The sequence below is a fragment of the Catharus ustulatus genome, chromosome 9 (assembly GCF_009819885.2).
Source record: "Catharus ustulatus isolate bCatUst1 chromosome 9, bCatUst1.pri.v2, whole genome shotgun sequence".
In the NCBI taxonomy this organism is placed as follows: domain Eukaryota; kingdom Metazoa; phylum Chordata; class Aves; order Passeriformes; family Turdidae; genus Catharus; species Catharus ustulatus.
The window spans coordinates 5403486-5423636 of record NC_046229.1 but is presented as its reverse complement, the minus strand read 5'-3'; the positions used below and the strand labels follow the sequence as shown (position 1 = coordinate 5423636).

Below are 20151 nucleotides of genomic sequence, written 5' to 3'. Positions count from 1 at the left end.
ACACAAAACTGTAGTCAGTAAGAGAAATCTCATATATTCAATATATCTCAAATATTTAGGACACTTATGGCAACTACAGATGTTCATTCTGAACCATTTTTTTCTCACTGCAGTTTACATGTTAAGGGAATGGATGAAGTACAATACAATGTCATCTTCTGGTTCACTTGGTGCTTCTTAGGAGCCCAAATTCTTCTTGGTTCTGGATTTTCAATTCACAGTATCCCATAAAACACCCTTATTGATTCACACCTTCTGAAATATAATTGTACTACTATGATTCTGGTGTTTCTTTGGAAAAGATGGCTCAGGTAATTCTAGAGGCCTTATGAACATCACCACTCTCTCATCCCTCCTGTGTTAAATCAGCACTAAACTTCAGAGTGTAAATACCTCAGAAACACGGCTAGAAGGAAGTCTGTGGTCTCTGTGGGTCAGGTTTCATTTATGTTTATAATTTGTTTCATTTCATATAAAAATACCCCAACACCCAAACAAACCAACCCACCAACAAAACCCTGGCAAAAACCCCAAACCCAACAACCAGACAAATCCCAGCCCTCCCCCAAAATCCCAGAAAACTCCACAGATATTATTTGCTTTCTTGAAAAGTCTCCTTGGCATGTACAGCCAACAATGCAGCAAACAAAATACACCTCCTCACAGATCAGAAGAATGTTTTACAGCATTCCAGGCATGAAATCTGATCATTCCCTGGACATCTGCAACATTCAATTTTCATTTCTTTCATATGTTCTGCAAATTTCCTGTGCACATTTTTTTCAGAAAGCAGTTCAGACTGGTTCCCATATTTTCACCAGATCACCAGCTGAGGGGATAAAAAAAATCACATATTCCTTTTCCTGAGAGAAACCATCTTCCAGTTGGCTTGACTGGAGCTGAGGAACAAGTCCAGTCATATAATCTACATATGTAATCCAATTTATTACTTTTCATCCCTTGCCAGAAAAGCAAGCAATTTATTACTTGCTTTTATTATTTTCTCTGGCACAGAAGCAGCAGATAACTGTCCCATCCTACTGCAATGTAACTTGTCAGTTCAACAAGACACCCTGAACCATTTGCTTTGAGTTGTAGAACTTGTCAACATATTCTGAAGACATAATCAAATATCTTTCACTCCAGCTGTACAGAAAGGGGGAATCCTAAGGCAGGAGTGTGATGACAGTGTAGGAAGATGAAGAGCTAACATTAGACTGTGGAAGCCTAAAGGGAAGCAACCACGAGAAAATTCCTACAGCAATCTTGGCACACACCATGAAGTAAAGAGAATAATTTTGTCTAATGTTCTGGAAGCAGTTGGCAATTGTTCCTCCAACCTCAAGTTGTTCAAATCACATTTGTCATGGGTCCTTATAAACAGTGGGACCTGCAAGTAGAACTAAACACTGAGCTTTTAGTGGGCAGGTTACTGTGTCCTACCAACACCACCAGCTGAACTCCTGTAATCCTTAAAACCTATTCACTGAACTCTAGGAAAGAATCTTTACAGGGCCCAATCCAGCATTTTGGCTAAATAATTGAAGAGAATGCTTAGGGATAAAAAAGTTCTGCATATTCCACTCTACAGGCCAGAGGCCTCTTGGTAAAAACCCTGCACATTTGGATGGTGAAGATTCTTCCCAGCTGAATGCTTTGTAAAAACACTGCTCCTTAGATAGAAAATGGGAGACTTCTACAGCACAGAAGTTTCTGACAAATTTAATCAAATAAAATCAATCCAACTTAAAAGAGCTCCCATTAATTTTTAAGGGTCAACTTTTTTTATATATGTACTTTTTATATATACACACACTAAAAATTGCATATTCAGAGATCTAGAGATTTAAGCAGGAATTTTGTCTAAACAGTAAGAATTCAATGTTTCTTTGCTCCTCTCCACTTACTTCAGAACACTTCTTCCACCTTGCAAATCACACAAAGAGGGGTCTGGTTTCTCATTTAAATCTCTGAAAGGGAACTTCCTGTCCCCTTCATTCTATGTAAAATTTACCACATGCACAAAAGCAGCCTGTGTCACAATATTTGTACTTTTCATAATGATCCAATAACAGTGGACTCCTGGTCAAAAAAACTTGGAAATACTTAACTCTTACTGCTCAGAAACACATTAAAAAAACAAATTTGTTTTCTTACCTCTAAATTGTAGAGCACTCTGAACGTAGACATGCCTGGAGCAAAAGATCTGAAAAGACTTTCCAGTATTGAACTGGCACTGGGCTGATGTTGGTGTTTTGAAGACAAGGATGGGGATTTTGAGGACTGAGAACTGGATTCTGAAAGCAGTGTTTTCTAGGAGGAAAAAGCCACAGAAGAAATATTTTGAAATTCCTGTGTTTTGCTGTAATTGGGAATACATTTCTTACAACTCTCTCACCTCTAGTTGCTTGGAAATAAGTCAATAATGAACACTGACTTAACATGAACGTTATTTTGCTGTAGTTTCAAACCCTCTGTGTATAATAATCTGACAGGGAATTTAAGGAAGCTGGCAGTAAAATCCTCTTTGTATAGCTCACCATGATTATTTAAGCCATACCTTCCTTCCCAGGGAATCAAGCTGATCAAGAGCCTCCTGAATAGCTGGGTCAGTGGGAATCAGCAGCAGAAGTTTCCTCACTCGCAGTGTTATTCTGAAAATAAATCAGAAGTACATGCATAAAACAAGGGCTCAGCCACACTGCACAGGGTGGAGTGAGTATTCAAACTGGGCACTGGGAGCAATTCTTTAATTCTCAGTAACCATTTAATCTGCTTACCTTGGCTCCTCCAGGTTGGCAAGCTGGTAAAGCATATCAAACACATTACACACGAGAGCCATGACGACTCCAGGGAGGGATTTCTCCTGAGAATTAAGCAGAAATACAAAGGTCTTTTTCTCCCTTCTCTGCTACATGTAAATTTAACAGAGCTCTTCACTGAAGTAAATGGCCCAGATGCCAACCTGACCCACAGAAATCCTTGCTACTTTCTAGGCTGAGACAACATTTACATAATTCCATTTTCCTTTTAACAGTCAAGTTTTGAAGTCAGCTGTTGTGACAAGTAAAATACAAAGCAGACCAGGAGTGATCTCAAAATTAAACCAGATGGGACCTATTTGTTTAAAAGACTCTGTGGGGATGAATAAACACCAAGCTACCATAGGTGACAGAGTACAGACTGTAAAGTCCAGCCTGCATGCACAAGGCAGTTGTGTATTTAGATGATTTCTTTCAATTGCAGTTTGAAACAAAACCACATTACTAAAGATTGGAAGATCTTACTGGAGTTCCTACTCTCTCCCCATCTATCCCTGCTTCAGGAAAAGTCTGAGGGAAGGCTTCAGGTCATATTATACTCTACCTGCTCCATTGCATAGGATGAACTAAATACACTGCTGCTGTTGCTGGAACTGGTTGAGGAATCTGCAGAGGTCCCTGATGGAGTCCCACTTCCTGATGTTTTTACTGTAAGGATTTGTTCATCAGAGAAGCCCAGCTGGTGCAGTAGTTTCTGATCTTTGTTTACTGTTAGCTGCAAGAAAAAAAATTAATGTTTAGTTCTGGGAAAGACTCAATTTCATAAAGAATGGGAATTCTTTGTTGTTAACATACCAGGCTGTCATTGGCAAATATCTGTATATTTTCCACAGGTGAATTCAACATCTTTGCTATCTTCCACCTGACGCTTCCTACAGTTTCATTGCTATGAGCCTGTGAAATTAAACAACACTGGTTCAGTAAGTCTGCTTGAGCAGTAAATGCCAAGAAAAATAAAAATCTTCTGAAAGAGTTTTCTTGCATAAGGTGGTACAAGCATTGTTCATAAGAGTAACAGGATAGGACAGCACAGACCAACACCCAAAGTGAGCAAAAAACTTATTTTTCCCATCCTGGAATTCATTAATGATCAAAATACATTTGGTCCACAGACACTTCTCTATACATATTTTTAACATTTTCAAGAAGAGCTTTGAAATTTACATGAGTCTTTATAACTACCTTACTCTTTTCAGTCCAGGCATAAAATCCACCAAGAGTGGTTACACAACCAACAGTCCATGGCACACAAGCTGGGCACACCTACCTCTATGGTGAAGGTATCTTTGGTAGACTCATATGTAACATTAAGGGTTAAAAGATGTCCATGGAAAGAGGCACCATGAGGTAGAATAGTTCGGGGAACAGAGTAAAGGTCCTACAGGAAGAGAAGGATGACAGTAAATATCTTGAACACAAAGAAATTTCTGTGATGGTGAGTAACTAGGGCTGCATGCTTAAATAACTTTTACTGTTTGTAATAAAACTGGAAGTTGTGTTCTTAGCCTTGCCTAGTAGGAAATGACACATCTTACCTCTATTGTTATCACATAACGCTCTGCCAACAGCAGCAGTCTCTCAATTATTACAAGTTTAGTTGACCTAAAGATAAACATTAAAACAAGAGTAACTTGTCTTGCAGATTCATTTCCAACGCCCACGGGTAACTACCATGAATTGTCTGATTTTGAAGGAACCTCCTTGAACTTGGAGTTAATTCAGCAGAAATGAACTAGGAAAACAGACCAAGAGGTTTGTGTTGTACTGCTTGAGATGTTGCCAGTTTCAGAGGAGGAGTCATGTTTCTAAAAGTCCCACCCTGTGCTCCTGTATTTAAGTTACATATATTCAGGTATGACTAAATTTAAGCTTGAGGTTGAAAAAACAACCCTTTCTCTCCTAATTTAAGAAGAACCACACCTAAATCCCACTGCCACAGAAATATTACATGATAATAGGCTGGTAATAACCTGTGGGGTTTTTATGTTTTGGTTGGTTGGTTTTGGTTTTTGCGGGGTTGAAGGCAAGGTGGTTTTTTTAGTTTTGATTAGTTGTTTTGGGCTTTTTAAATGTCTGTTTGGTTTTGGTTTTCTTTGTTTCCTTGCTGTATTTTTTTAAACACAGGTTTTTCAAAATCTCTGGAACTCCTATTGCATAGCAATTGGAATATTCAATTGAGGAACCACCAAAAAGTACAACTACCAATTACCAAAAATTTTAACTAGCACTCGAAATCTTGTGGGAAGCAGCTGGGAGCAAATGTTTACTGCCACATTTATTCTTTGAGAGGCTGGCCTACCTGTAAGGAGACTGAACTGATGTTGCCACTGTAGGCATGGCAGTTGCTGTAAGCATTTTTGTGGCTCTTGTGACAGCGTGTGTTAATGTTGGACCACCGAGTGCAGAGCTGGCTGCCTGCAACACAGAGCACAGCAAGGGACAGTCAGGATGTCCTGGAAGGCTCAGAGGACAAAAAATATTTGTGTTAAGAGGTTTTTTTTTTCTTTAAATGGAATTACCAAGACAAGTATTTTTATTCTAAGATACAGAATCAAAAGGATGTAGGCACGAGAATAATTAAAATTTGTCCTTTACCTCTAATCGCGTGTAGCAATCAGCAATGAATTTCTTGTGGAGTGACACTGAATCCTAAAGATAAAATGTACAAATGAATTAGAATTTACACTAAAATCATGGGAATTACCCAATCTGACAGAACCCAACACATCACACAGCTGAACATGCGGAGTATCAAGACTTTATGAACGTCAAAGCACATTTATGTACAAACATATGCCCACCTTTTTCAATCTGGGAGTTAGATTAATATAGCTATAATTTATTATCAGTTGAATAGCTTCATTGGCAATTTCTTCATCTGGTGACTCCATTGCAATCTTCCAAATGAAATCCATTCCTATTAATTCCAGTTTTTCTACGCTCTGCACAGGAAAGAACAACAGTAAAACATGACTGGATTTCTTACACAGCAGTAAGTTGAACCACAGGGACAAAACTGTTGGAAAAGCACCTTTTGATTAAAACTTAAAAATTTTCTTTTCCAACATGCTGCCAAACTTTGGCACAATGTGAAGTTAAACCAACTGCTGCACATTTGTGCATTTATACTAGAAAAAAAAATTGTTTACTGGTGGATAAGCAAGTTCCAAAGAACAATCTCAGTCAACTGAAAAATTAAAAAATTTAAAAGCATGAAGAAATTTAATCTAGAATGGAATTTGTTTCAAAAAAGTCAATAGGATAACTAACCACACAATAAACCATCACAAAACCTGCTATGATACTTGGCAAAAAATTCTTCATTTGAAGAAAGTTCTGTGATAAAGATCTAAAATGCCTATGGAAAACTACTTAACACATAACAATTAATTTAACAAAACCACTGAAGGATCAGAGTTAAAACTGATAGCAGGTGAGAATTTAAATATGATAAGTCTAACTCCCATGCAAAGAAGAAAAATAAAAAATAATTTTAAAAAAGTTCAGTCATTCCTCCTCCAAAGTTTTACAAATTACAAACCAGCTTCCAGCTACCAATTCCTGAATTTTAACTGTTGAAATTGTCAAAGTTTTAGCTTCAGAATTTAACAGTGTTAATGATAAAAGGACAATCTAGCCATTAATACAGACATAACCATGTCAAACAGCTGCTACACAATCCTTGTCACTTCCTCCTGGCCCTAAGAGGACACAGGGAGGACACAGGAACAAACTTGCCAGAACACACTCACCAGTTGAGTTCCTTGCCTCTTCAGTCGATGGTCACACAGGTTCACATTTTCAAAGAATGTCTTAAATAAACTAAAACCTGAGAGTGAAAAAAAAGGTGCAGGTTCTTTTATGCTGGTCAGTCTAAGCTTCTCTGTTTTAAAAGTAAAGTTCTCAAATACAGGAGATGATCTTTTCCCTCTATAACTAATAAAGTTCAAAATGACAGACCCTTTTATTACACTGATTTATAGAGGTGGTTAATTTTTGATTTGAAGGATTAGGAAGCAAATTTCTGGTACATATTTCAACCCCAAATCTGTTGAAATTCATTTTCTTACCGTTCATAGTTATTTCATATGATTCCAGTTTAAGAATTTTCTCCTTGAAGAGCTGTTGCTGCACATCACTCTCCAGATCATGCTGCCCTTTTGTAAACCACTCAAAGCACATCTGTGAATGAAAGACAGACAATTTTCACCCCATTGTCACACCAAATATTTTAGTTTTATACAGCAAACTATGTCAGATTCCACAGTAACTCATCTTGCAGAAGTTTTATCTACAGCAAGAGGTTCAAAACCTCATTAGGGTAACCTCACAGATTATGGAGGTTGCATTGCAGCTCTAGGGTACTTCATACTCATCACCAAATAATGCTGAATTTCTCTTGTGTCTGCACCAACCTCCATGTAGCCCTTTTCAAACCAACATCTCCAACTAATCTCCCAGCCAGTGTCCTTCTCCCAGTCAAATTTAATGTTAAGAGAGCATCCTGGCCATAAGTGAACTCCTAACAGTGGCTGCTGTAGCCTACACAAAGCATAAAATGCACAACTAGTTTGTGTTTGCTACTCACACTCCACATGTCTCAACAAACACACATGCTGCTCATGATCCATTAAAATTCCTTCTGCAACCACAGAAACCAACTTTTCAAGTTTTTCTTACCTCTCGATCCAACTCACAAACATCTTGGCCAGTTACAAGGCATTCCCAGATCTCCCTGGCACGATTCCAGCCCAAATAAAGGGTGGCTTCTTGCAGAAAAAATGCCAAAAATTTTAGATGTGCCTCCAAATACTGAGAAAGAGGAAACAAAAACTCAAGCTTAAGACTTTTCTTTCTGAAACAAGAACTCTGAGCATCCTAATTTTTTTTTTAATTTTTTTTTTGTTTTGCATATTTAGTCATCAAACAATAGTACACTTTGAAAAGCCTGGAAACAGAAACTGCTTGGAGACTTATTTCTATTTTAAACACACTTTGTGGCTAGCTTTCTAAAAACAAACACTGAAGTACCCTTGGATTTGCTCTTACTTTGCTGGTGGTGATATTTCACACTAAGTCAAAACTAGCATGGAGAAAATAATTATCAAGCATTAGCAACAGACTGCTATTTGTGTGTGTGGCTTCTACATGCTAATTAGCAAATCTGTTGCAGGTATTAAGAGTTTTATAACACATTCAAGGGTATCACCTCTACCAGGAACTGAAGCTGGTGAAGAAGCTGGAAGCTGCACAGGCTTGGCAGCAACAGATCCTAGGATGGGGAGATCTACTCTTCACCAGGTAAAGATTTTGCTAAGGAACTTTTGTAATTTTGTGTAGTGTCTACATAACAACAAGGGTACAACAAGTCTTCATAGACAAGCAGTAGAACTTATAAAAAATAAGAACTAGAACTAAAAACTAGAGTGATTATTTTCCAGTGAATTTCAAGAATGAAACAAGGTAAAGAAACTCGGTACCTCCCGGTAAGTGTATCGGCCATCCACCAGTGTTGCTCCCACCAGCCCTCCTGGGCCTGCCACAGATGCAGCCAAACGGTGACAGGATATCAAGCTTCCTGTCACCAACTTCACTATTTCAAAGTTTTTCTTTAAATCTTGGATAATGCTCTTGGCAATAGAATAAAAGAGAAAGAGATGTTTTTAAAGTGATAGTTAAGCAGGGATGTGCATACAGCAATTTGCTCTTCTACAGACACACATCTCTTAGCAGAAGGAGTCCCTCAAAGTCAGCTGTTCCCCTTCCAAGCTCCCAACCCCCCTGATGATGGTGTTTTCAGCGTGTGCTGCAGATTGCAGAGCCCCACACCTCCACACAGCCACTACAGCACACATGACTGCTGGTAGTTTAGTCTGTTTTCCAAGAGTCAATGTCAATTCAATTACAAAGCAATTGGTCTAAACATTAGCCATTGTTTGTTTCTTAACACAAACATGCCTGTTAATTATTCTACAAAAAGCTGAGAATAAAATAAATTAGTCCTGACACAGCAAACAGATTTATACATACACAAACACACACTCACAAAGGGAGAGCACAGCCCCTCTGTGAACCAACAGTTCATTTATGCTACATCACTAAACTACTTTAAAAATTGTTTTTTAGCTAATTTATTTTTATTTTCTAAATTCAAACTTCCACGTTTGGCAGAGCTACACAGACACAACAAAAGCTTCAAAAATCTTGTCAGCATATAGCCTTACCTTGTCTTGTTTTTGGTAAGTTTGCTTAATAAATGAACGTGTGATTTCATGGAGCTGACGCAAGGCTGGCACCACCCACACAAACTGAGGATTATTGTGCTGGGACGACTGGTAGCAGGAAAGGTAAAAACAATTACACATGTGGTACCTGCTCAACAACAGATTAACTCTCCTCTCAGACTCCTGGAAGCCTACTAACATCTGTTAATGCTGCTGCTTCATAACAGCAGCTACCTCCTCTGCTGGCTTCAGTTACTCATTCCTGCTCCCTTTTCAAACACTCAAAGTGCCCTTCTTCACTTTCTACAAGACACACCAAAAATATGCCATTTTGCTATCCTTATTATTGAGCCCAAAGTACCAGCTCCTTGCTAGAGAACATGCAAATTAAGTAGCCAAAAAGAACTCAGTTGCACCAGGGAGAGATGATAACCACCACCTTCCTCAATTACAGGAGATGAAGCAGGTCTAAAATGGCATAAAAGGGCAAATCCAGTCAAATTACGTTACTTACCACTAAAGGAAGAGCAACAGAAAAAAGAATTTCAAATACTACTGAGGTTTAAAAGAAAAGAAATTTCTGATTGGTGCTGCAAGCAGCTTCCTGATAGGAAGCAGAGGATACTTAAGCTGCATTTTGAAAGAGATCCTACAAAGAATAACCCTCCTACCTCATTTTTAGAACTGCTCATCACTTTTCTGGGAGGCTTCATTTTCTGTAAAGTTTGACCACACAGACCAGTACTGAGGTTGCTTGTTCAGAGAAGTGATGCCTGGTTTAAATACTGACAACACCCAAATACCACCTACACACTCAGAGAGGTTGAAGGAACCTGCTCATAACAGAGTGCTCTCCACTGAAGACTCCCTCACAAATTTGAGAAAGCTGCCTTAACATTGCATTCCCTCCCAGTTTATGCCTTCATTTCCCTAATGAAGGGAGATAAGAACACCATGTATTTTAGAAGTCTGCTGTATGCTTACCCCAACCCCTTCTAGTTTACAATTACAGCTTTTGTTAGTGTTTCCCAATGCAGCACCTCTGTAAAAGCCCTTGCCAGAATATAATTAAAAGGAATGAGATTGGGAAAGCATAAGAAGATCCAAAAGAAAAAACATAACCAAAAAACTACAACTTTCACAAACATTGAGAACCCAAGATTTGAAATTCATATTCATGAACACACACACAAGTGTGATCAATATCAAGAACATATTATACTTCCTAAACATCTATAATCCTCTACAGATGCTGCAACACAGACAAAACCTAATTTATCATGAAAGAAATGAACAAAAAAAATACAAGCCTTTTTCTTTATTTACAGCATACTTCAGGCTGAAAAAAAAGAAGACAGGAGCATTCCTGCAGGCCTCAAGAAAAACTGCTTGCTATGTGAACAGTGCAGGAGAGAATATATGCAATCTTTTAAGCCATGCACATCTCTGCTGCTGCCAGGAGACAGTACAGGCAGCTTTGGGAATGGCTTCTTTATGTTACAGGAAAAGAGTTAAGTATTTCACTAAAATACAAAACTACTATGATTGAAATACTGTTTTGCATTTTGAGACTTAATAGTCATGCCAGAATACATGCTTTACTCAAAAAAAAAAACCAAACAAAAACTAATCTAGGCTTTCACATGAAAGGGACAGTTAAAATACTGACATACCTTTACAGTGGTTCCATTTGCAAATTCTAACCTTGGGCCCATCCTGGTAGTTTCCCATAAACTGATCACTCCTTGTGCTGAAATTTTGCTTAAAACAAAGGCAAGAGACTTACTATGAGTCTCATGATCAACAAAGTGGCTCACACAAAGCCTACCCCTCTCGAGGACTCCCCAAGGTAAGAACTTACAGATGGGACACACAATTTGTGCATCTTGAAAGAAAAGGGCAACACTGAGGCTAGATAAGATCTTATTTTGGAAAAGATAAAATAATAAACCAACCCTCTTAATATCCTCTATGCATTTGATGATGTAGCTCCTTTTGATTGCCTCTTTCACTGCATAAGCATCACTGAGGATTGTCAGGTGCTCCTCCAAGGCCTGCTGGATAAGACTACACGGTAACGTTGGAAGATGAGCCAGCTCCCAAAGTACCTCCAGAACCTGGAGGAAGAAGGGCAAGGATAGTCAGGACCTAGGAAGTACAGAGGCTAGCAACTCTGCATTTAATAAATCAAAAATCCAAAGGAAAAGCATCCACTTGCCTTGCCAGTGGTTGTTTCCACTCGTGCTTCTCGGCCAATGCGGCCGATGAGGCTCAGCAGCTTCTGCCTCACTCGGTCACTCTCTGTCTCCCAGCTCTGCACAGCAAAGAAATCAAAGTTAAAGCATCTCTGTCAGGCTGTCACATCTCAAGTGTACACAAAAATATAATCCACAATTGTTTTACTGCAGGAAAATCAAAATACAAACAAGTATTTCCTTACTTCTGTTGCTGGCAGTTACAGTCCTAATTTGCTCAATTCTTTTTCAAATACTATTAGGGATTAAATATAATAATAAAATCTCACTTTAAGTCCCTTAGGACTGGCTACCTAATGCACTTAAAATCCAAGTCAATTAGTAAGACAGTAACAGATTAGACTTCTGGGTTAATATAAAAGTTAATAGTAAAAGTGCTTTTTTAACAGCAAATGTTACATTTATTTAGAAAATATCACTGTAGTCAAGGCATTTGCCTTTCAGTAGGCAGGATGTACATCTTATCAATTCTCTTTCTAAGGAATGTAAATGCATGTGAAAACTCACCTTTTGGATTAGCACAAATAAATGATTGAGTTGATCAGAGTTAAACTTCACAGCAGCTGCAGCAATAATGGTATGTATGTTCTCAATCACAGTGGAGGATTGTCCTGACTGAAAAGGAAAAAAACACAAGAAGGTGGGTATTTAACCCAAACAAGCCAGAGAAAAACCTTCATGTAAGCATTATCCTACTACTCATAATAAAGAGTGAGAATAGCAGCTTTTGATGTGGTAGAAACACAAGTTCAGAATAAACTGTCTGTGCTCCTCATTTCCCTGGCTGAGAAATTTTTGGAAGCAATTCTAAAGCAGGAAACTACAAGTCTGCCATCATTACTGCAGCTTCAAGCTGCTGCAGTGGCAGCAGTACAAACATCACCTTTTCTATTGCTTGGTGAGGTTCACATTTGTGGTGTTGAATCTTTGAAACTCTTCCAGGCTTTACTCAAAAATGAGCAATACAAAATCTCCTCCCACATGGATGGAAGCACCATGGTAACAACAGCCAGAGAGGGGGAGGAAGTATTGCTTTTTATTAAAGAATAAAAGTGAGGGAGCTAGAATCACATTTCATCTCTGCTAAGCATTAAAGACTTGCTACCATGCCACACAAACTGCAGAGTTCACAGTGTTCAACGAGTTAGGTCTAAAATATCAACATTTGCACAGAGAAGAAAACCATTTCCTGCAGTGGAAGATTAGTTTGTTGTCAAAGTTTCCAAGTGTCATTTGCATCAACACTGAAACCACCTTCCCTACACAGTAATCAGATGAATATCCTTAAAGTGAAGGCCAAAAGATGACCTGGCAGTCAATTCTATGTCTGTACAGGAAGGTAAATGGGAATTCATACAGTGGGAGCCCACTCTCTTTAAAGTCACACTCTGACTTTAAATCTATACCTCCAGCCACAAACATTAATATCCTAGTTTGGTTTAGACAAATGTTCTTGTCACCTGTTTTAACCTCTTCTGCCAAATCAAATACTTTTGCAGTCCCTTAACACTTGTTGCAAAGAACTGAACTTCATCACAGGATTTAACAGCTGTGATACAAGAAATTGCCAGAACAATTGATTTTACATGGTAAGGAAGAAGCAGATGGAAGTCTTTGCATCAATTAATCTGTTAAAATCTCAACACCTCCACACTGCAATAGAGATGTATAGATTATTTTTAAAAATCCCTTCATTGGAATGTTTGCTTTTGTAAGACAGTCTAAAAGCACCTGCTTAGTCTTGATTGCTTACCTGAATTCTCCAAATTTTAGTGAGCTCATCTAAAGATAATTTACTGCCCAGCAGTTCAATAATTCCCTTTATACGATCACAGTATTGTGCTTGGTCTATATTACCTGTAAATAAAGGCAACTCAATGAATACATTTCAAACAGTATTAGATACATAAATTAATATAAAAGAATTAATTCTTTTAAAAGGGAGAAAGCTATCTACATTTGATAAGCAATGGTACAGACAAGTATCAGTACAAAGAAAAAGAACAAAGCTGTTTCCATTTTTATTTTGTTTTGCTTCATACATCTGACAGCACACCTACAGAATGCTATTACTTGGGGAGAAAAACATCTATTTTCTCTCTTTTTTAGAGGCTAACAATATACAAACTGAGAGTAAAATAACCAGCTACAGCAGAAGACATCTGCACAGGTGTCAAACAGAGGACAAGATGATAGTTACAGGTTTTGGAGTACTTTACTTTGTTTTGGAGACAACAAAAACTTTGAACTTTGGTTAATAGTGTTCATTAAAATATATTGAAAAGGAGAGATGAGATTTTTAAATTTAAGTAATTCAAAGAATTTGCCAAAAGGCTTTGTGAGAGTTTTTACCTTCCAGAGCAATGGACAGGACTGAATTTTCCACAAGCCAATTCAGCAGCCGGTCTGTGTCAATTGCATTCTTCACTGACTTGGACACAGTGCTGTCTTCTATTAATTTTGTTACCTAAAAATTGCCAAATATAAGATTTTAACAAAAAATTCCCACCTGCATCTCACACACACATACACACAGAGTGAAATCTATTCAAAAAGGTTCATGATGAAACTTAAATGTGAATCCTGAAATATCCAGAAGGTGTTTGGGATTTTTTGGGTTGGTTGTTTTCTGTGGGGTGTTGTTTCTTAAATTTTTTTTTTTTTTTTAATAAGCCATTTAAAGGCAAATTCCTCACCAGAAATACCATGTCATCAGTCTCTGATGCAGCAGAATCTTATTCCCATTCTGACACAGAAAAGCTGGCCTGTGCTGCCAGGTATTTTTCTACAGATATACCAGAAGTAGGTTATCTCAGGCTTCTGCTTGTTACACTCAAATCAGTGTCCTACTTTTTACCCAATACTGAACTGATACAGGCTCCTTACTCGAGGGAGAAAGAGCACATTTCTGCTAAAATCTTCAAAAGCTGCACTTTTATAAATTCACCACGGATACACAGCATTTATGATTAAGAACCAAAAAGCAATGAGGCTTAGCATCTCAATATTCTCATAAACAGAGAAGGAAAAAAGCAGAAAAGATGGACTCTGAAACAGTACAGTGTCCACATACAACTGTGATACAAAAATACAATATAAAATATTATAAATATGTAGAGCAATGACCTGATATGAGTGGGCTAAGACATTGATACAGGTTCAAGTTCCATTTGGGTTTTTTTGTTTCCTCTCAGTGAAAGGAGAAAAATGGGTTATACCACAGGATGCTCAGGATTATCCCAGAGTGAATATTCAATGAGTAGCATAGCCCACTGCTTATAAATCAATCTAAAATCTCATTTCTTAGAATTGTGCAATTCTGAAACTGTGTCTAACGGGCAGGCCTTGCAGTGGCTACTAATACTAGAAACAATTCCTGTTACATTAACTTGTTTTGATGTTAATTTGGAACAGAGTCTTTGCTAAGGCAACATAACTTACAAGGAAATATTGCGCCATCACTGTTCTTAAGGCTGTGGTTTCAGTGGCTTATTAACAACCCATCCTACCCAAACACATGCTCTTGTGCACACACACAGACAGACAAAAAAAGCCAACCTACTTCTTTGAGGGAATTCATTTTTGCACTGAAGTGGGGGGATTTCAACATGCGCAGCAGAATGTCCAGCCGCAAGTCATCGACCGCCGTGACCAGGTCAGGCTGGAAGCGCATACACAGCAGTTTGATCCCAGACAGGAGCTCAGGGATACTCACCAGCCTCTGTTTGAAACAAAACAACAAAAAAGGCACAAACAGAAGCATTGGTATTTTTGCTATACTGCTGCAGATGTCAGTGACTTACAAAGAGCAGGTTTAGTGACCAAACAGAAACTGTTTACTCAAAATACAGTAGCTGGTACATCTGTACAGTACATTGTACAGTAGAAATTTTAGCATAATGAAACCTTTGATTAAAGCTTCAGATTTGGTAAATTGCTCTCCTTCAGCTCAACAATTTATGAATGCTTTCTTGTTTAAAATTAGCAATTTATAACTAAGTAAAAAGTCAAGACAATTTAATAGAACTGAATGTCAAATTCAGAGTAATGCAGGAAGTAGCCACAAGTTACACAGACACTTTACTACCAAATTCTCAGAAGCAAACAGCCAATGCAACAGTAATATGAATTTAACAGACTGCAAGACAGTGGATGTCTTTGAGTCAGAGAAGTGAGCATTCAGCATGCTGCACAAGGGGACCAACAAAACCAAAAATTTGATAGCAACAGCGGTAAAATATTTTAAAAAGGGTCATAAACTAGATATTTACTGCAAAGGGTATTGAATGGAATTGTGTAAATGCATTTTCATTATGTCATTCAGTCAGAATTCAGAACAGGCTGTACTCTTGCCAGAGAAGAAAGCTATTCTAGTTTACACTGACAGCATTTCCAAGACACGCAGGAAGTTCTTCCTAAATATTTAATATGTAAAACATTACCTTGTCTTTCAAGTCCTTCTCTTCCACATTCTGTACATATTTAATCATTTTATGAATGACTGGATCCAGCATGGGCTAAAAAATGTGAGAAAAGGCATGACAATCATTTTAATGTTTCCTGAAATCAACTGAATCACTCGAAAGACGTGACTGCAGCAAAAGGAAATACTTAGCTGAAAGTTCACCATTACCTTAGAGATAAAGCAACACCTACAACAAAGATAAAACTATCCTGGTAGCTATATCCAGGGGAAAAAAAGCAATTAGAGTAAGAAGCCATTTCAGACCACTGTAATGCAGGTTTGCAAAAAGAGATGGACCAATTGCTCTCTATAAACACATCAGTTATTAGGAGCATAAGCCTCTCTTATTCCCAGGGGCTTCTAAACTACATCCTCTTCTATCAAAGTCTTTCAGTTACTTAAGTCAACAGTTTTTGGTGGTGAGGGCAGGAGTGAAGCCTGGAGTACATTTGCACATACAAAGAGATCCTGGTGAATTTTCTTCCCGTATCACAATTTTTGCAGTGTAAACTCTCATATCCATGTGCTTGATCTCAGCCAGAAAGTTAAACTAAAAGCAAAATTCATCCTTTAGGCTGGATTCTTTTCCCACATGGTTTCTACTGCTCAAGCTTACTAATGGCAGTGGTAAAGCTTCTCACTGCTGCAGAAGTAGATACATGACTAAGATGACTGCTTGCAAAATGAATCTGAACATTGTCTGAGCCTCTATTCATCACCTGAGGATGCTCAAAATGGTTCCTGTACTTGCTGCAATGTGAGGTTTGAAGGCTTTTCAAATTAGTCACCAGTTTCACACCAACACAGTTGGAAATTAATTTTCAGTCTTCTTACAAGTCATAACAAAGACATTTTACCTGCACTACAGAAGAGTTAAGATATTCTGCACAAACTCCAAATGGTTGAACTAATGCAGAGATTGCCTGAAAGAAAGACAGCAAGTATTTAGGTGCATATTTAAGAAATCTTTTCACAGTTAGCAATCTATAGCTTAAAAGGAAAATGAAGGTGAACAAGCATTACTTACATCACATATTTCCAGTTATTTGCTATGATTGTTTTTGGTGTGCAACTCCTTTACAACAACACATGGTTTAAGAAAGATTTACTCTATGGCACACAGTAGAGTATGTGCTATATATTATACATGGCATACAGTATGTGTTACATATTTTTGTCTGCAATAAAAAATGCCTTCCCAGTTTTCACTAATCTTGGTCCTCTCATCACTCTGCTCAGTGTTCTCTGACGGATCCTGTTTCAGTCACAGAAATAAACAGACTGAAAGGAACATGTCACATTTTGCTTGCTCTCTACAGCAATCAGAAGTGTGAATGCAAAATTTAAGGTTAAAGCCATATGGCAAATTTCTTTCCCAAAGCAATACGTGGGAGAAAGCTTTTGTAAATGTGTCATATACATGTCAAGATCTCTTCAATGCATGATTTTAAAGTGATATCTTATAGTCAAGAAATTAAATGTATAAAAGTATTTGTTTGCCAATAAATAATATCAAAATCAGCTTCTTTTCACACTGGATCAAGAACTGTGGAACTGAGTGTACAGCAGTGCAATCCAAGGCCCAAATTAAGTGACACTGACCCAGATTTCCTTCCTAAGCAAGCAGTTATTAATCATTAAACAAAGTCAAGTCAAAGTTTCTGTTACAGAACTGGCATGTAAATCAAGGTTTTTCTTATTCTTCTGTCAAGCTCACATATGAACCTATCTCTATATAAAGCAGAAAATAGCAATACCCCAAGAAAAGAAGTTGAATTCCCTCCAAGTGGCATGTCACTGAAAGCAGACTGATTTTATACTGGGGGACAAGGTTCCAGATGACATAGTTTTCCTTTAGCCTCCTCATTCTCCAAAGCTTGAAAGACTTGGAAGTCTCCTGAATATAGGCTAGGAAGCTAGAACTAACTAAGTTAGACTTCACCACCAAAAATAGGTTAGTTCTGTTGAACCAGTCAGTTTTAAGACACTGCTCTTGAAAAGTTGTTCAGGATTAGACACTGTCTGTCTTCCTAAGGATTTTTTTTCCTTAAACAGTGATTTCTGTAATAAATGACAGAAGTCAATTCACTTGCAGCTAAATGCAGCTATGGGTGCAGTAAACAGAAAACCAGGGACATACTGGTGAACATGCAATGAAACTATTTTGATTGATGTCTAAGCAGAAGGCTGAATGCTAGCAGAAAGGTACACTAATTTCTCCACTTTTCTGTGAAGTTTTAATTGCTCTTCAGTCAGGATTCTTACATACAGCCTCATCTGACCTCCAGCCTGACAGCACTTCTCCAGGGCTCTGTGGGAGTGTTACTCTGGTACCAAAGAAAAGGTAAAAGTGCTGCCAAAAGGGACACTGCTGGTTCTATATGAAGGGTAAAATGAAAAGGGAGAAGTCTCATGACAGAAGATGGACTTACCCCAAGTTCAATATCTTCAGAATTGAGTTTGGACTGAATTGCTGAAAATCCACCCAACTCTGCAAACTGAAATAAAATAAACAGTATTACACAGTGAACTACAGTATTTCATTTTTTAAATAAGAGACTATAGAAAATGCTCTACTGACAGTTCCTGAGATTCCAACAAGTGTCCTTTACCATGAAATATCCCATCCAAAAAAAGTTTTATAATTTCATGGGAATTCAGGGGCACACTGGGGACTGCAATGCAATTATACATGGTAGCAGGGTTTAAGCATCAAGCTAGAAACTCTGTCTTGAGTAAAAATGGACATAGGGAAGAAAGGTAGATCAGATAAAGCAGCAGTTGACTGGTCTGGCACTTTTGCTTGGGGGACCTTTGATTGCAGCCTCAGCTGGGCTCCCAAATTCCTCTAGTCACAGGTACCACGTTAGGGTAAAGGCGCTCATGGGAGAAGGCAGTAACTTAACAAGCTATACTCTACAAGGCAGGATTAAAATCTTTCTCTTTTGTGGTTGTCAGAAAAATGAGGAATGAAAAAACAAGTCAGTGCAAGGTGAAGTGGGGAGAGGAAATTATCTCTGCAACAATTCTGGTTCATATTTACCTACCCTGTTTACTAGATCCACCAGCCACCCATGAGGTTCCTTGAACAAAAAGAACAGGAACAAATTAGCAGCTGCAACATCAATGCTAAACATTTGTCTTCTGAAACAGACATTTGGACAGACCCATTCAGCCCATTAAGCCACACCTCAAATGGATGCACTATTACACTAATAAAACAATGTTTGTAACAGCTCCTGTATTAAGTGTAGCTGGAGCTCTGCTTGTTCTCATGAGCATCATCCTGTTTTGGACTCTGCCTGACATCACTGCCCATGTGCTGTGGCAACAGATCACACTGTGGCTGCTGACTCACAAGCAGTTGTATTTATAGCACTGTAGCAGTGTGGAACATTACTTCCCCAAAGCAGTAAACGTAGAATTTTCTTTCTACGGCCACAAACTTGTTTCCTGAAGGAGAAATCAATTCCACTGATGCTGCTTTGGACCCACCCATCCAGAACAACTGTGACAAGACAGCACAAACCTCAAACACTGCCTCGTTGTCAGTGTGCTTGAGTTGAAGATATTCTATCCTTAGCTGTCAGAAAAACCTGAATTCTCTAGTAGAACTGAACACTTGGAGTTATCCTGGCCATTTCACACTCAACAACCAAACAGATGTCAGTCCTTAGATACACAGATCCACCCGCTGTGTGCTTCATGTCTAAAGCAACACACAGATTGTTGTGCTACTTTAGACATGAAAGTACACCCATTTCTAAATGTAGCCTCTAACAGAGAATTGGAACAACTGGAGAGCACAAATTAATGCCTACAGACCAACATACACTTCACATCTATTTGCAATAATTCTTAGTGATGTATTTTAACTTTTTGTTACAAATACCTACTAAATGAATAATCTTATCTGAAACAAAGACATTCACCTTAAAATTAGTTTTTAGAGCACGGTCATGCTTACCTTCTGAAAAGTGGATATGGGTGAGACAGCATGCATGTTCCCCTCCCCAAAGACTTCTGCCCAGTTTCTCTGGCACACCTTCATTCGATTCTTGAAATGATATTCATTGTCTGGATTAAATGCCTTGAAAGAAAAGCCCATGGCAATGAACAGGTGCCTTATCCCAGTTTCAAAACTTATCTTGATGATATTTGACCATTTCAGCTGAGCATTCTCCTGGCTGATAGTTAAAGATCTAGCAAAAAATAAAGCTGAATACAAGCCCCTGCTCCTGCCTCTCAGTTCTCACCATACAAAGCATTTTGAAGCCTTTATTCTGTACAGACAATGTCCAACAACCATGTGAACCAGAGGTCCACAAAACAGAGAACTTAACTCAAAGTATCAGTTAGAAAAATAAAAAAACAACAGCAAAGTG

At 38.2% G+C, this 20151-nt stretch overlaps 1 protein-coding gene across 3 annotated transcripts in view; it reads right to left on the bottom strand.

Moving 5' to 3' along the window:
* USP24 (ubiquitin specific peptidase 24) overlaps positions 1-20151 on the bottom strand; it is a 61087-nt gene that overhangs the window by 25695 nt on the left and 15241 nt on the right. For all 3 annotated transcript variants that reach the window (XR_004418705.2, XM_033067433.2, XM_042779562.1), the window contains exons 5-30: positions 19734-19856; positions 18814-18849; positions 18199-18264; positions 16624-16689; positions 15744-15818; positions 14864-15022; positions 13654-13768; positions 13055-13158; positions 11809-11916; positions 11265-11360; positions 11002-11163; positions 9047-9154; positions 8303-8452; positions 7503-7634; positions 6893-7004; positions 6575-6651; positions 5624-5764; positions 5418-5471; positions 5122-5237; positions 4358-4424; positions 4090-4200; positions 3618-3716; positions 3367-3537; positions 2781-2866; positions 2561-2654; positions 2158-2313 (exon numbers count right to left, since the gene is read on the bottom strand). Coding sequence is in view for 2 of the 3 variants with exons in the window: in XM_033067433.2 (XP_032923324.1) it covers positions 2158-2313; positions 2561-2654; positions 2781-2866; positions 3367-3537; positions 3618-3716; positions 4090-4200; positions 4358-4424; positions 5122-5237; positions 5418-5471; positions 5624-5764; positions 6575-6651; positions 6893-7004; positions 7503-7634; positions 8303-8452; positions 9047-9154; positions 11002-11163; positions 11265-11360; positions 11809-11916; positions 13055-13158; positions 13654-13768; positions 14864-15022; positions 15744-15818; positions 16624-16689; positions 18199-18264; positions 18814-18849; positions 19734-19856 (2784 nt within the window). In the remaining variant the exon portion in view is untranslated. The remainder of the gene's footprint in view (positions 1-2157; positions 2314-2560; positions 2655-2780; positions 2867-3366; positions 3538-3617; positions 3717-4089; positions 4201-4357; positions 4425-5121; positions 5238-5417; positions 5472-5623; positions 5765-6574; positions 6652-6892; positions 7005-7502; positions 7635-8302; positions 8453-9046; positions 9155-11001; positions 11164-11264; positions 11361-11808; positions 11917-13054; positions 13159-13653; positions 13769-14863; positions 15023-15743; positions 15819-16623; positions 16690-18198; positions 18265-18813; positions 18850-19733; positions 19857-20151) is intronic.